At 43.2% G+C, this 15710-nt stretch overlaps 1 protein-coding gene across 1 annotated transcript in view; it reads right to left on the reverse strand.

Annotated features, from left to right (window-relative positions):
• The window catches only part of EXT1 (exostosin glycosyltransferase 1), a 287137-nt gene that overhangs the window by 6986 nt on the left and 264441 nt on the right, over positions 1-15710 (reverse strand). The window contains exons 5-8 of the mRNA XM_043601631.1: positions 13337-13469; positions 10736-10854; positions 9540-9635; positions 4590-4679 (exon numbers count right to left, since the gene is read on the reverse strand). Coding sequence (XP_043457566.1) covers positions 4590-4679; positions 9540-9635; positions 10736-10854; positions 13337-13469 — 438 coding nt within the window. The remainder of the gene's footprint in view (positions 1-4589; positions 4680-9539; positions 9636-10735; positions 10855-13336; positions 13470-15710) is intronic.

Raw genomic sequence — 15710 nt, forward strand, 5'->3', positions numbered from 1 at the left:
GTACTTCTCTAAACATGCTGGAAACTGACATTTATAATTAGCAAATAATCTGTTTTCAAATGTGTGAGCTAATTTCTGACTTGATAATGAAAAATAAATAAAAAATAAAAACAGGAACAGCAAGCGATCAGCTAATGCTCATAATCATGTAATGCTTTGGTGCGAGGTACTTACACATTTTAACTCATTTAACCCACATAATAACCCTGTGAAGTGGGTAATTTTATAGTCTCCAATTTACAGAGAGGGAAGCTAAGGTATATGGAAGTTCACGTAATTCTCCTGAGCTAGTAAGAGGCAGAGCCAAGATTTCAATCCAGCCATCTGGTTTCAGACTTGGTATGTACTGTTACCATTAGCCTCCTTTTTACCTCTGTTGCTACAGTACTGAGAGCAATTTAACTCTTACACAGGTCCCACATTCACTCCATGACCTGTCTCCAGTCTCTTCTCAATAAGCCATGCAAATGGAAATTCCATTTATTCTACAAATTTTTCCCGTTGCTATGCTGGGATGGTGGTTGGGAACTGAGTGATGGCGGCAAGGCCGGTTCCTACCCCCCCAGAGGTTGAAAAGCGTAGCCAATAACTACTCACAACAGCCAGCAGCGAAAACGACCCAGTTCTATCAACTGATGAGTACATAAACCAACCATGGTATCTCCATCCAATGGAATATTATTCAGCTATAAAAAAGAATGAAGTACTTAGAACATGGCTGAGCCTTGAAAACAGTATGCTGAGTGAAAGAAGCCACACACAAAAGGCCACATATGGTATGACATGCCCAGAATAAGGGAATCCATAGAGACAAAACCAGATCGGCGGTTCCAAAAGCTACGGAGTGACTGATTAATGGATATGGAGCCTTTTTTGGGGTGATGAAGATGTTTCTGAATGACACAGAACTGATGACTGTCCAGCATTGTGAATGTAGTAAATGCCACTCAATTATTCACTTTACAATGGTTAATTTTATGGTTATGTTGTGAATTTTACGTCAAATAAAGAGCACAGAAAATAAGCCTAGATCAGTATTTCCCAAGCATTCACCACATGCATAACATCATTCTCTTTTCTGCCACACTCCCACACCACACAATCACGTATTTAATATTTTTCTTTAAATTGCCTATGTTTGTTTTTTTCCTTTTCTTACTTAGCCTCATCCTATGTAAACATGTCAGTGAAATCCTAGGTTTCACTGCTGGCTATATTGTTTTCTAGCAAACAGTAAATACAATTGTTGAAATGAAATATGCTTGCCACGAACCACGCAAAACTACTGTGCACAAACCATCCTCTAGGAAACACTGGCCTGAATCATCTGTGAGGGTCCTTCTATCTCTGAATTCACTGGGGGCCAGAAGTCACTATTTTTGTGAACAGCCATAAATTCAAAATTTTCTGAATATCTAGTTTCCCTAACTCAAGATAAGAAAGGCTTTAAGAACGTAGCTTGTTCCCCCAAATGCAAACATCCGGGCGGGGGGTGGGGGGAAGCAGCCAGGCGTTGGAAAATACATTAAGGAAGCTTGTTGGGGGCAGGGTATCTCGGAGCCGGCAGCAGGGGAGTGGACCAGCAGAAGATTGGAATCGGTTGTGATAACCTGCACACCGTCACTGGCGCTCGATACTAATGGCGCCAACTGATGGGCCCGTATATTATGCAGCCCGGCGTCAAAGAATCAGCCTGGCTGTCAGCGCTCTTTGGGGTTTTCCATTATTCTTTGAAAAGGAAACACACGCACTGGCAACTGCTATAGAACCCGATGGGGTTTTTTTCATCACATGAATTTCTTACTATCTCAAAGCCGTTTCAAGTCATTTCAAAGGAACTGGAAAGTAAATTCAGATAAAACTACGATTCTTGTGATAGTTCTGCTTTCACGAAGATCATTAACACATCAAAGGAGGCAAAGGTCAGCTTAGGGCCTTTTCTCTTAAAAACCAACATCTGTTTCCTTTTGAGAATTTGCAGCAAACCAGATAAATGTAAATAACTGTAAACCAACTATATCTAATACCCTTTGCAGAATGCTGTTTAAAAATCTATCCTTAATACTACAGAGAGGCATTTAAACAACCAAAGAATCCTCAGAGAGGGAATAAAATGAACCGACATCCATTCACTTAAAAAGTGAGAAAAGAGAAGTCCTTGTCCTTGGCCGTTTTAGGTCACACAAGCACTTCGCGGTCAGCAGGCAAAAGTAAACCAGACCCCTGGCCAACGACGCCAACACCGCTCCCCCCGCCCCCCCCCCCCCCCCCCCCCCCCCCCCCCCCCCCCCCCCCCCCACGCTGACTTCTCATTACTTCACACAGGACTCGTGTCCCTCCCAGCACGCCCTGGGCGGCTGGAATTGCCAGTCTTTGAAAAGACGTTCACCAGCCCATGGAAACGTCAAAGAAGCTGCAAGATACCTGCCCGTGGGACAGATAAAAACACCTGTAGAGTGGGACTAAGTGCCTTCTGCCCAGGGGAAGATGTAACGCGCATCAGTATTTGAGGCCATGGGATAATGATTTAAATAGACGCCGCAGATGTCTTGACCACACATTCTACCAGGCCAGCGTGCTGCTTTTCCCCGTCTGCTCTCCGACGTCCCCTCCCTGCTCTTCTGGCCATGCTCTGTGGCCGGGCAGGATGGAACCCTACGGATGGCACAACCTGGTCTCCCTTGCAGGCTGCTGGCCGACTCAGTTGGGTCAACGGCAGTCACCAGGAGGAACATGGAGGTGGGACAGAGAGGGAGAAAGAGAGAGGTCCGGGTGTTTCTTCCCGGCTCCCTCCTAGGTTTGGCATCAGAGTTTTGGCAGTTACCATACCCCGCCGCCATCTACCCTATCCCACAGCCACATGCCATATCCCGCTGCTGCCGTCCATACCCCTCCACCATCTTCCCTATCCCACCGCCATCTTCCCTATCCCGCCGTTATCTGCCCTATCTCGCCCCCATCTGCCATATTCCGCTGTTGTCACAGCTCCTGGAGAGCAGTCTCCTCTCAAAGACGATGAAACACGATTTCCTCCTCTCCCTTCTTCACCCCTGGGGGTGGGGGCTGCTTGTGGTTCTTGTCGCTCTCCAGGTACCCGGGCGCCTACAAGCCCGCCCACCTAAGTCATCCTAAAGCCCTTCACTGAAATCACTAGACTTGAATTCTGTTTGCTGCCACCACTGTGATGGCTAGAGGCAGGAGCTGGGTCATCAAGGTACCCAGCGTGGAGACCAGAACAAGGAGATCCCCCAATAAATACTTGTTGAATGAATGTGCTCCTGGGATGCCGGCTTCCCTTGCAGGAAGCAGCAGAAACATGCAAGCTGGAGTGTCCCACACCCTGTACTCCACAGCTGTCTTTCCCTTTGAACATTAGGCAGAGCTCGTCCCCCCCCAAACCCCTTTCTCCTGCAGACTTGCACGTGCCGCAACTGGCTTTGTGCTCAGGCTTTAAACACCTCAGCACACATCTCTCCAATCATTCATTCACTGAGTATTTATAGAGCCTGGGCTGCAGAAAAAGCATTTACCAAGGTGAGTGAGGCCCAGGGCATTTTGTCCTGGGGTTATTTAGGCAGCTCTTGCACATAACTTCTGTTCAACTCCATTTGATGGAAATTGGAAGCATCCACCGAATTTCAAGAAAGAGGCCGTGGGACTGTTGGCCTAGGTTAACACCAAGCGCTGGCTGCGCAGGCAGCAGGCCATTAGAATCGGTCCAGCGTCCAGGAAAGTGCATGCTGGTAAGTGTCGATGTTTAAATTGGAAAGAAAATGATTATGAATAAGAGGGAGGAAAAAAGGTAAAGGTATAAGTAGCTCAGTCTCTGTGCTTTTTAGCAGCCACCATTAATAATGCATTTCCGATATATGACATTTTTATAGAACTGTCTTTGGTCCCCTTGATGGTTTAAAGTAAGGTTTCTGAGATCAATACTCATTCGGGTTGTAAAAATTGGTTTTCTATCATATCTATCTCTCCTCCTCTCTCTCTCCTCCTCACACGTTCTTTGTGCAATCTTATTTTTGGCACAAATACCTGAACATCTGAAATAGCAAGGATCTCCGACTCCGTCTTAAGAGTGAAATCGTTTGCTCTTGTGTGGGTGAAGGAAAATGAGCGCTTGAATCCGAGACGGAAGGCCTGCCTTCAGAACCCAGAATAGTTTTCCCTAACAATGGCAACACACACGCACACAGGCATTAGGATAACCGGGGAAGGATGGGCTGTTTGCTCTGGATTGTGTGGTCTCAAGATGCTGCTAGCCAGGTTCCCCACTACTCCCCTTGGCTTTGCACACGTGCCCACAGCTGTGCTGTTGAAAAACAAAAGGAGGGCAGGCAGGAGGGGAGAGGTGAGGCACAGCCATGCAAATGAGGAGCCAATTAGCAGAGAAAACAAAGGGGGAAAGAATGCCCTCATCAGGGTTCCAGGTGGTGGCAAGGTGCTATCAGGAACCAGGTTGATTAAAACCGACTGTGCAGGAAGTTTTGAAAAAGGTTTTCAAGTTAGCCGAGGCAAGGGCAAAGGGAACGCTGGCCCCTTGGGGTTTGGGACACCTGCCTGAAGAGCCCACGCCCGCTCCTTACCTCCGTGGTGGAAAGCACAGTGTCCTCATCAAGGCTGAGCACTGCGTCTGTGACGATGTTGTCATAGGGCAGGAAACGGCTGCTCATAACCTGGGGTGGGGAGAAAGCAGACAGGAGGAAAGGAATCAAAGAAAAGAAGTAAATTTGGAGGCCCGTTTTCAGGAAAATTCCCCCATCCTCACCTTCGAAAAGAATGTTCTACCACCGTGTCATCCTTCAACACTGAATATTTCCATTTCCCATCGGTGGAGAATCATGTACCCTTACTGGGCACCTACTGTGTACAGACACCTTGCTAGTCAAAGGGAGGACAAGGTAAATAAGACATTTTCTCCTGTCTTGGGAAAGTTCACAGTCCGCAGCCATCGAGATGCCGCTGACCAGTCCTGGCCCGATATGGACCATGCCAGGGGTGCAGAGGATGCAGCAGCCAGCCACTTGGAAGCGCAGGTGAAAACCTTAGAGAAGACGGACATTTAAGTAGGACTTGATGGACAGGAATCCACCGGGTATAAAGAGAAGTGAGGCAGAAATAGCACTCAGCAGACATAAGGCACAGAGGAAAGAACCAGAGGCCTGGAGAGAGTGGATGGATGGAGCCATGATTCCAAGTGTGGGGCACACACTACTGGAAGGCCATGTCATTTCAGGAGGTGTAGACACACATTTGAAAATTCTACTCTTCACTGATGTTAGCACAGATGAGAAAATATACATACACAGAGATTAGTGGCTATAGTAATAACAGGGAGCAGTAAACTTATTCAAAAATAACTTCACTGAAACGAAAAGTAAGCTGATTTATAGAAAAATATTAAATAAACATAGCACATGTGGTCTATGGATTTAGGCACATTGTGAAGGCACTATATGAATAAAGTTTGGGCAACTCCAGGATAAGGCATGGTGAGGTGTGTGTGTTTTGGTGGGGGGGTGGTGGTGGTGGTGGTGGTGGTGAGGGCTTTGGGGATAAAGGGACCAGCTGGAAAAATTAAGTCTAGAAAGACTTCTCTGTGGCAGTCATACCTTCAACCTCTGTGCTGAATGTACCACAGGATAACTAACCATGAGAATGATGATTTAAGAATAACTAACATGGTAAAAAACCCATTTACTTTGTGTCAGAAATGTTCCAAGTTCTTTATACACGTCATCGCATTTCATCTTTATAATAACCCCATTGTACAGCTGAGAAAATTAAGGCATAGAAAGGTTAGATGTCTTGCTCAACATGGACCCACCAGCATTGCATCCCAGATGGTGAGCTTCTACAGAGCACCTCATCCACCATGCTGGACCTGCCTCAGGTTTGACAAGGACCCCAAAAGTGAATTGGGGGCACATAAAGTGATCTCATATTCACCACCTTCCTCTGGAAATTATATTCACAGTTGTGACATCCTCTCTAAATTCACACTTGGAGACTGAGAGAAAAGGCACATTTGCCACCAACTTCCAAGGCACAAAGGGCCAGGGAATGCAGCAGTTGGTCATTGGAGACAGAGGGAGAAGGGAGACCCTGAACCTGGCTACCAAGGGTCTGCTCTCCACAAATCTGAGGCCTCCAACCCCCAAGAAGCTAGCTCATCCATGAACCCCCATCTCAGGATCGGCTTCTGTGCCTGTGTAGCTACTGGAGGGCTTCTGACATCAAAGGGTGGGAAGTGCCCACATTTCCCATCTCTGGGAGCTCAAGGGATGGATCTGTAGCATAAATGGCTCCAGGGTCTGCTCCTACACATCTGTCAACTGGGTCAAGTTTTCTTTTTCTTTTTCAGGCTTTCAAAATAAAATAAAATATAAAGTGATCAGCAACCCCATATACACAGTGCTCAGAAATCTCAGCCTGAAGCAATTCTCCTGATACTGTTTACATGTCCACTGACTAACACAGAAACCATTAGCTGCCAGCTTAGTGATGCCCTGACCTTTCCCTTGTTAAGTCTTTAGGGGGAGAGCTGCAAAGACAAGGCCTATAAATTCAAAAGAGAATTTTGCAGCCAAAGCAGCAAACACATCAACTCTAAACTCAAGGCTAGATATGGAAATGTAAAATGGGGAATAAGGAGACCTATGACTCCTTTCCCATTATGTTCCCAACCACTGGTTTTAAAAGGATCCACTTCCTTTTTCTGAACATGCTTCATCGACAGAGGTTAAGAGCCCATAATCTAGCCACTTCAAATTCTAGTGTAGAAACTAGATGCTCTCTTTCAAATACCTTGCCTCAGCTACATTCCAAAAGTTGAATGCTTTAGCATGAAAGGAACTGGTGTACTTACAAAGTCAATCCTGAGTGAACTGGCTTTTGCTTGTTAGTTCGTGTAAGAAACAGTTAGCTACCATATGCCAGCCCAACCTCTTCTAGGATTAACTAAAATGACTACCAAGACTCAAGAAGTTTATTATCTAATGGGCAAGATAAGAAATATCCATAAGCAATTATAGAAAGAACAATAAGAGTTAACGTTTACCGAGCACTGGCCACGTGCACACATACTTCTAAGCACATTTACAAGTACAGTGTTGCACCATTTGATCTTTTAGCTACCCTGTTAGGTATTATGATTGCTTCCATTTACTGAAGGAGGAATTGAGGCACAGAAAGTTAGTAACTCGTCTTACGGTTCATGATACGAACATTACAATACCTCCGCAGAAGGGTAGCTGACATTTATTGTACTCTTGGTGTATAACAGGAACCAGGCTAAGCACCTATAATGCACTATCTCACTGAATCCTCAAAATGGGCCTGAGTCTTAGCCTAGGATAACCGGAATACAGAGCCTTAAGCAATACTTAATTGGGTGCAAATGCTTTACTAGGTGGTGCAATCCCAGAGTAGTGGGAGTGAGAGCAAAGGAATCACATGGCCCACTGGAATCAGTGGCCAAGGTGGAGGCTAGGACTCAACAAATGGCAAGATGCCACAGATATGGTGGGGAGAATATGAAGTATCTTATAAGCTACATCTGATAAAACCCACTGTTTGTCTCGTAAATAAAGAAACTGGGACTACTTGCAGGGTAAAAATATAAAATCAACCAATGAATCTGTGAGCCATAGAAGTCAGAACGGCTCCCAGTCAGTCCGACTGGAGCCTGTATGGATATTCTAACAAATTCAAAGGAAGACTTCTTTACCAGAAGATCTAGTCACCCATGTAAGCACAAAAACAATGAATTTCCAAGTCCAAAGTTGACAGCATGCATCTGAGCACCGTTCAGGACCTCAGGCATTGGCAATGGCGTGAAAGATGTATGGGATTATAGGCGGGAGATTTTTGTGCACCCATCCCTCTTGTAAAACCACATCTGTGGGGAGATGGATTTCATAAGAGTAGGTAAGACGCATGCCGAGAGGCAGGTGATTTTCTAATTGCCATCTTTACTCATTAAATGCTTATGAAGCAGCTCTGGGATACCCATGTCGCTGGATGCCAGCCCTGGGAATGCTGGGATTCTATGTATCGTACTCTACACTGTGTTCCATCACACTGCATGGTGCCCAGCACACAGTAGGCAGTCATAACATTGGAAATGACAGGATAATGCACTGATAGTCTTGCCCACATGACAGTCACAGTTCTCACTGCATCATGTTGAACTGTGTGAAACTGCCACTTTTAGCAAGTCAAGTGATTGTTTTGAATAGTCTGACCCAATTGATATTTTTTTATTCTGGCTCAAAGATGTTTTACTTAGTGTGAGACAATCTCTCATGACTAGACTCCTTGGGCACTGACAAAAGAGGTCTCTTGGATGACTGCTTCACCAATCTGTTTTATTTAGGAGCCACTAATTGCCTCACAATGGATTATGGCCTACAAGAAGTAACAAGCAGAAGCTAGAGAAAAAAAGAATGCTGCTAAGGGTGGAAGAAACTCCAAAGGGGAGGGTGCATGGGAGCAGGGATGAAAGAATACATGGGGATTTTGATAACAGAGGTGAAGAGTTGAGAAGGGATAGTCAAGACTTAGAGCAAAAGGGAAAGACAAGAATTAGAGGCAGGAAGGCAATTTAGGTAACCGTGGATGATCAAATTTGGTGAGAGGACAAGGTCTGTGGGGGAAAGCAATGAGAGAGAAGACTGGTAAGGCTGGCCAAGAACACATTACACATGGCCTCAAATGTTAATGTAAAGCACTAGCAAACAGAATCCTTGAGGCTGCGAGATGATTAAGAAGTTCATCCCGCTCTAGGCAAAACGAATTGGAGAATGGAAGCAAGGGGCCAGCTAGGTGGCACCTGTGGGTCTCTGGTGGAGACACGCAAAGGAAATGAAAATGCAAATGTCCTTTGGAGGACAAATGTGAAGACCAGCAACTATTCTGAAAGACACAAGTAATCCAGGCTAACCAGCCAAGCAAACCTCATGCATCACCAGCATTGGCAGCCTCATCTGGATACTCATCTTTTATAGAAAGATCACCATTGCCAGGTCCTGAATGCATTTAATCCTAATAGCTACCCTACGAGTATGTGTTATTACTTCTGTTTTATAGATGAGGAAACTGAGGCTCAGAGAAGGAAAATATATTCAGGGTCACAAAGCTCCTAAAGAGTTAGTATTAGGACCCAATCAAAGCTGAGGATATTCAGCGACAGGGACAATTTCATTTATTTATTTATGTATGTATGTATGTATTCATTTATTTATTTATATTTTTGAGAGAGAGAGAGCGCACTCAAGCAGGGGAGGGGCTACAGAGAGAGGGAGACAGAGGATCTGAAGTGGGCTCTGCACTGACAGCAGAGAGTCCCCGATGTGGGGCTCTAACTCACGAATCGGAGCCACCCAGGGGTTCCAGGGGCAATTTTAGAGAAAAGAGTCCAGGGCCAGAAGCTCCCCTGGGCAGGAAGAAGTAATCTAGAGCCAATGCCCAAAGCACCCCACAGAGAAACAAAGGCTCCATGTGGTTCCACACTCAGGGCCACCTTCCCATCCTACCTTGCTTTCTCCTTCAATGACGATGACAGGCACAGCCGTGGCAGGCCAGCGGTGTTTGGCTGGTAGAGGCTTGTCACAATTCCATAGAACTATGATCTGAAAGGGGAAGGGGATCGTTAGATGGCTCGGGAAGGCTGGCTTTATATAGGCCTCCAACCCAGCTCCTTCTCGAGACAGAGGGACAAGAGAAGGAAGCCTTAGCAGGAGGCAGACATCAACCTTGAATTTTAAAGAGGGTCCCCTCCCACACAACCTTCAGAACCTGGTGACCTCAACAACTAGAGAGACAGGGCAGAAAGAGTAACCTAACACAACAAGGAGGTAGGGGAAAGCTGGGGAGAAGAGAAGTAAACTTTAGGGTTGCTGAATCTTAATACAGTGGTTTCCTAAGTTCTGATGTCTTACTATGAGCAAGATAACAACACTGACCAAATTAAATAAAAACATATAGTGAGCATCTGAATTCTGGCTATGAGCCAGTGCTACTCCACACAACGTGGGAGAGAGAACAGAATTCAAGAAGGAACCAGCCTGGTAAGCTCACGATTTGGATTCCCCAAATCAGCATTGGTTGCTGATTTTATTGACTTTATTATTTCCAATAAATGTGTTCCAAAAGGCATACTTCAACATGATTTAATTCTTTCCTTGTTTGCAAGCCTTCTTATACAACCTCATTTATAAATCAGAAAACCACTGTTAAGAGTATTGGAGTGACACTGATTTGGAAAATTTTATTGTCAAAGATGTAATCTTCTGCTCCCAATTTTATAATTAAGTCATAGTTGCTATGAAAGATGCATCCTGAAACCAGCAAGTCTGTTCCTTCCATTGAAACTTAGTTTTCTGGGTCCTCCCATGGCATTTCTGATGTTACTTTACCACGGTGACATTTAAAAACAAAATAGTGTGCTTACGCATTCTTTAAAGAATGTGTTCGTGTATATATTTAAACGTAACCCCAGCGGAAAATCTCTTTGTAACCCATCCCTTACCTGTGCTAGATTTCACTTCCAAGAACCTCTAAGTTGATGAAAAGGGAGTAACAAGGCATGACAAATGAAAGGGGAGTAGCAGGGCATGACAGTTAGACGAGTCCCAGGGAGCAAAGCGGAGGGCAGGTAAAAGCGGGGGGTGGGGGGGGTCTCGGGTCCGCTGAGCTGGAGGAGGCAGGTGCTGCTGGCACCCCCACTCACCTGGGCACAGTACTGGGATTTGGCCGCAGCCACGAGAAGCTTCAACACTGGCTGGGACTGAGAGACCAGGGGGGTCACTGCATGGATGACTGCAGTGAATTTGGAGGGGGGCTTTAAACCTGAAATAGAAAGGGGAGAGGAGCCAATGAAACACTGAAAAACAACACTCAGAAAATCATTCCTCCTCGCTCCATTGCCTCACCCTAAGCTAATGTTCCCTCCTAGCATATTTGTCCTGCACCTCTTATGTCCTGACAGAACAAAAACAAGGTGAAAAGCTGCTAGTTAACTGCTGCCTGAGGCTCCAGGACCTCGATAATTTACAGCTCAATGTGTATCTGCAGGTTCTTCCTTTGATAACATTTTCCTCCCCTGGGGATGCATCTTTGATCACCCGTCTGCTCTTTAGGTACCCAAAGTCTTAACACACACCCCACCACTCACCTCCCTCTACTCCAGAAAGAGTCTATGCTAGTCACTTATATCGTAATATGGATTTAAGAAAATGTACTCTCTCTCCTTGGGTATTTGAATAGCTCTTATTCTTAATAAAGTAGTTAAGGGTTTTTTATTGTTTTTTTGTGTGGGTTTTTTTTTTTTTTTTGCCTGATTATTACCATTTCAAATTATAACCAGCAAATGGTAAAGGTTAAAAGAACAGCATCCAGAGCCTCACTGTCTAGGTCTGAATCTCTGTGCTACCCCCCAGTGGCGGTGGGATCTTCCCCTCGGTGTTTCCCCTGCTATGAAATGGGGCTCAGGGTCAGAGCATCAAACCTGTGGGGTTATTATCAGAACTGAATTAAAGGAGTGAATGCTTTATAAGCAGGTAGCAGCGGAAACAGCAAATAGTAAGTGCTCAATATTTGTTCATGGCTATCATCTCCATCACCATCATCATCATCACTGTCATCATCACCATCATTTGGGAGTGGAAGCTTCTATGCTCCCAAGAAGCTCTTTCTGTGCAGTGCTGACAGAAACTGAGAGAATAAGTGTGTGACCCAGACCTCTGCCAACTGTTGTGCTCTGAAGCCTTAGGTAGAAAGGTGTCATAAATATGCAAAACAGGCACTGCTACCAAAGCGAAAGAAGTGAGATGGCTTCTCCCTCAAGTGAGTTTTTCCGTAAGAACTCACTAAGAAAATGGAGACAGGTTTAAAAGCTTTTTAAGACTTCACTAGTTTAGACCCACAAATTTTGCATTTTGGTAGCTTAAATGCAAACAAGAGTGTGCAGTGACATTCAAGTTCAGCTTTGGTGTTGGTAGAGTAAAGGGAAGAATCAGACTATACATATTAAAGAATTCAATGGGTGTTTTGTAGAGCAAATTGTATCTTCCAATTGGTACTTTAATAGCATGTTAGAAAGAAGCTAACTTCCCCACTATCTAGATACACAATCAAAATTTTGCCGAGGAAGAATAAATATGATGGAGGGGTTCCTTTTTCACGGTGAGGACAAGTCACTGCTTTAACGTTTTCCTGTACTAGTTTGAGCAGCATCATGTACACACTTCTAATGTGCTTGCTCCACATGAAGATCTCACTAGCTCTACAAAAAATACATAGGGATTTTTAACAAATATGGCCTTATTCTAAAAATTACCAAATTCTAAATGTATTACCCAGTGTGGACCATACCCTGGTTTTACTACCAGTCCCCATAACATGTTTGGTTTGGATTAAAGGGTTCTTTGTCACTGGTTGATACTTTGGGCCAGGACTTTCGTTCAGTTTCTTTTTTATCAGTTTCAAATTAAACACCCACAACTCACGGGTGAGATCATTATGGGGAACATCTGCACAGGGCGGAAAACCTAGAGTCTTTTCCCCACAATATCTTGAAAGATGCTTCCCTGTCCCAGAGTTTCTCCAATTTGGAACTGTGAATGAGGGGAATGTCTAAGATGTTGTTAACACTAGTACAAAGTGGGGCTGCAAAAACGTAAACGTCTATGGCAGTAATAGCCGAGCTCTGTCTAGGACCCTGCCCATTCCCTTTTCCTCATTGGGATTAGATTAGAAGCTGCCAGAGAGCAGAGATTGTGTCTCATCTGATTTTTTTATTTCTACCACCTAGCATTGCATTAATGGAACATATAAGAGGAGCACAATAAATGTTAAATGGGTGAATAGGTTTGTCTCTTGTCATACATTATCAAATCTTTCTCCATTCCCTTTGTTAATTCCACTTTTCTTTGGTAGGAGAGAGATACGCTGAGATCGCAAACGAAGAAACAAAGAGTTAGGGAGCGCTCTTCTGGTTCCATTTCATATAAGAGGAGACGTAAAATTACAGCAAACCCTTCGTCATGTTCAAAATGATCCATCATTTGGGGAGCCCATGTCTCAAAAGGGAATGACTCCACTAAATGTGAAGTGCTGCTCAGACAAGAAAGGAGTTTTTTCATCTTGCAATGTTCTGCTAGATTTATAATTCTTGATCTCGACACGCCATGTATGACAGGGCCCTAGGAAGCAATGTCCCATGCAGGCTGGTAGGAAGACCCTGCTCTAGAACAGAAAAATCAAGGGACTTTAACCTGGACAACAGCTGGAGGGTAAACACAAGGTAGCACCCTGAAAGGAACTCACTTACCTAAATTAGCATAGTAGTAAGGAAAGTCTCCCAGATAAGATGAATACTGCGGTAGTACGAACAGTCCTCCAGGATGTTTGTTCCATATTAAACTGTTACGTGATATGTGCTTGAATATTCTGTCCTGAATAATCTAGAAAATAAAAACACAGTGTGTGGTGAGGATGAAACCCTGATGGCATTTGATAAGGAGCGTGTTCAGTCCAAATTTGGGGAATGATGACCCTCAAAGTAGCGACTACCCCCAAATTCTTCACAGATAAAAGCGTCTGGGACACAAACAGAGTGACAAAGCAATGGAAGAGAGTGTGAGAGAGAAAGAGATGAATTATGGCTAATCAAATTTCCTAATTAAACTTCAGTTTAACCATAAATTCTACCTTGGCTTTCTATAATAGTAAGTCCATTCTCATTTGAAAGCAGAGTGCATGGAACAGTTGCCTTGATGGTCGAGCCTCCAGCTGTGGTTCTAGATCCTTGCCAGGATGATCTATTCTCGGTCCACACACATATCCATGTGGAGACAGGGTGGGGAGGGTACAGAAGGCATGGCACATTCTAGAAGCTGTTGAAGTTCTGATCTGTTCCTTTAATTTAGGAGGCAGATTTACCTGTCATATTTCATTTTCCTTCCAAAGTCAACTGTAGGACTTTGGCATACTGGTTAGCTGACGTTTTTTACATTTCACCTCAAAAAGCAGTGAGTTAACAATTGCTCCAAACATCCCACATAATAGGACAAGAATCATGGCATATAAAGACTAATAGCCATGCTAGTTCATTAGTTTCTTTGGACTTTGGGACCTCGCAGATCATTAAATTCTACATTTAGAGTCAAACATTCTCCCATCCTGAATCATTTGTCAGATGAACATGATTAGTCCACTTTACAGATTTCTCTCTGTGACTTTCAAACTCTTGTAATTATACCATCCACTCATTAAGATATGATTTGGCAAATAATTAACTTGATACAGGATCTCATGTTTGTAGCAATTTTTTTTGCACTTAAAAAAAAAAAAGAAAAAGCCTACCATGCCTCTCAAGAGATTTAAGACCTAAATCATTATTTTCCAGGTTCCCATTTAATGCAACGTGATTTTAAGTAAAGACCATTTTAACTGGAGCTTTATTATTTGTTAAGGTTATTAACACATTTGTCTCATCCCACATAGTGATAGATAAGTAATAAAGCAAGTTACATTTATTTTTGCAAACCTTATCATGTTTATATTTCTTAATGAGAGAGAAGAAAGGAAGCAAGGAGGTAATTTGAAAGAACTCAAATATCTTAGTTTAGTGATTTCTGTATTTTCTCTTACTCCCAGATCAAAACTGCTAATTTTATATGGCTGGTAATGGTTTCTAATTTGGTGGAGAGTTTAAGAAGCTAGCTAAAATATGAATGTTTACACTCTGTGGTACAACAGGGGTGTGTTAAAAATGCTGTTGTGTAGGCATTAATTATGAGAAACTTCTTATGGTTGTTAAAGGTTTTTATGTGGCTATCGATTTCACTTTCTATACCATTTATTCAAGTTTTATAATATTATTTATACCTTCCAAATCTACTGTCTATTTTCCCTTTTAGTTTTCATTTAGATCCTCTTTTTTTGTTTTCCAAATTTATGTGGTCACTTAAATGAATTTGGACATCAAGACACAGAATAAATTGAAAGTAGACAGCATCATAAATCCGACATATATACGAATGACATGGAGCTCAGGATGCCACAAAGTGGTTCACCATTCACTTCGAGTCTCGGGGCAGTATGCTTCTCATTGTCATACTCCTTCTGGCTCAGTATCACAATATTGTTATCATTTCAAATTCAAGGATACAACAAGTTATAGCAATCTTCTGAGATACCAGTAGGCATGTTATACTCTCTTCAAATGTATCTTGATAGGAAGATACTGGTAAAGTTATAAGAGCAACAGGAAATGTTTAATTTAACCTGGGTCAAGCAACTTGCCATCTTTATGTCTCACTTTTCTCATTTGTAGTAAAATAAAATATGTAAATTCTAACAACCTCTCAGAATTTGTTAGGAAGAGCTGCCCAAGTTTTTATACTTAAGACTGTACTTTTTTGCCTTAAAAAAAAGTCTCATTCCTGAATCCATTTTCTAGGCATAGATTTTTCCATTTGTACATAGTTTTAATATCACAGATATTAGATATTATAGGTGTCTTTCCATATGGTTAATAGTATTCATGGGCTATGTATCCTAAAGGACCAACAATAGTGTAATTTTTTCCATGCAGAGCAATGAATATATTTACGAGTTAAAAATTTCCACATCTAGAATTGATTCATTTTTTAAATGTTTATTTATTTTTGAGAGAGAGAGAGGGGCAGAGAGAGGAGGGG

The sequence above is a fragment of the Prionailurus bengalensis genome, chromosome F2 (genome assembly GCF_016509475.1).
Source record: "Prionailurus bengalensis isolate Pbe53 chromosome F2, Fcat_Pben_1.1_paternal_pri, whole genome shotgun sequence".
Classification (NCBI taxonomy): Eukaryota; Metazoa; Chordata; class Mammalia; order Carnivora; family Felidae; genus Prionailurus; species Prionailurus bengalensis.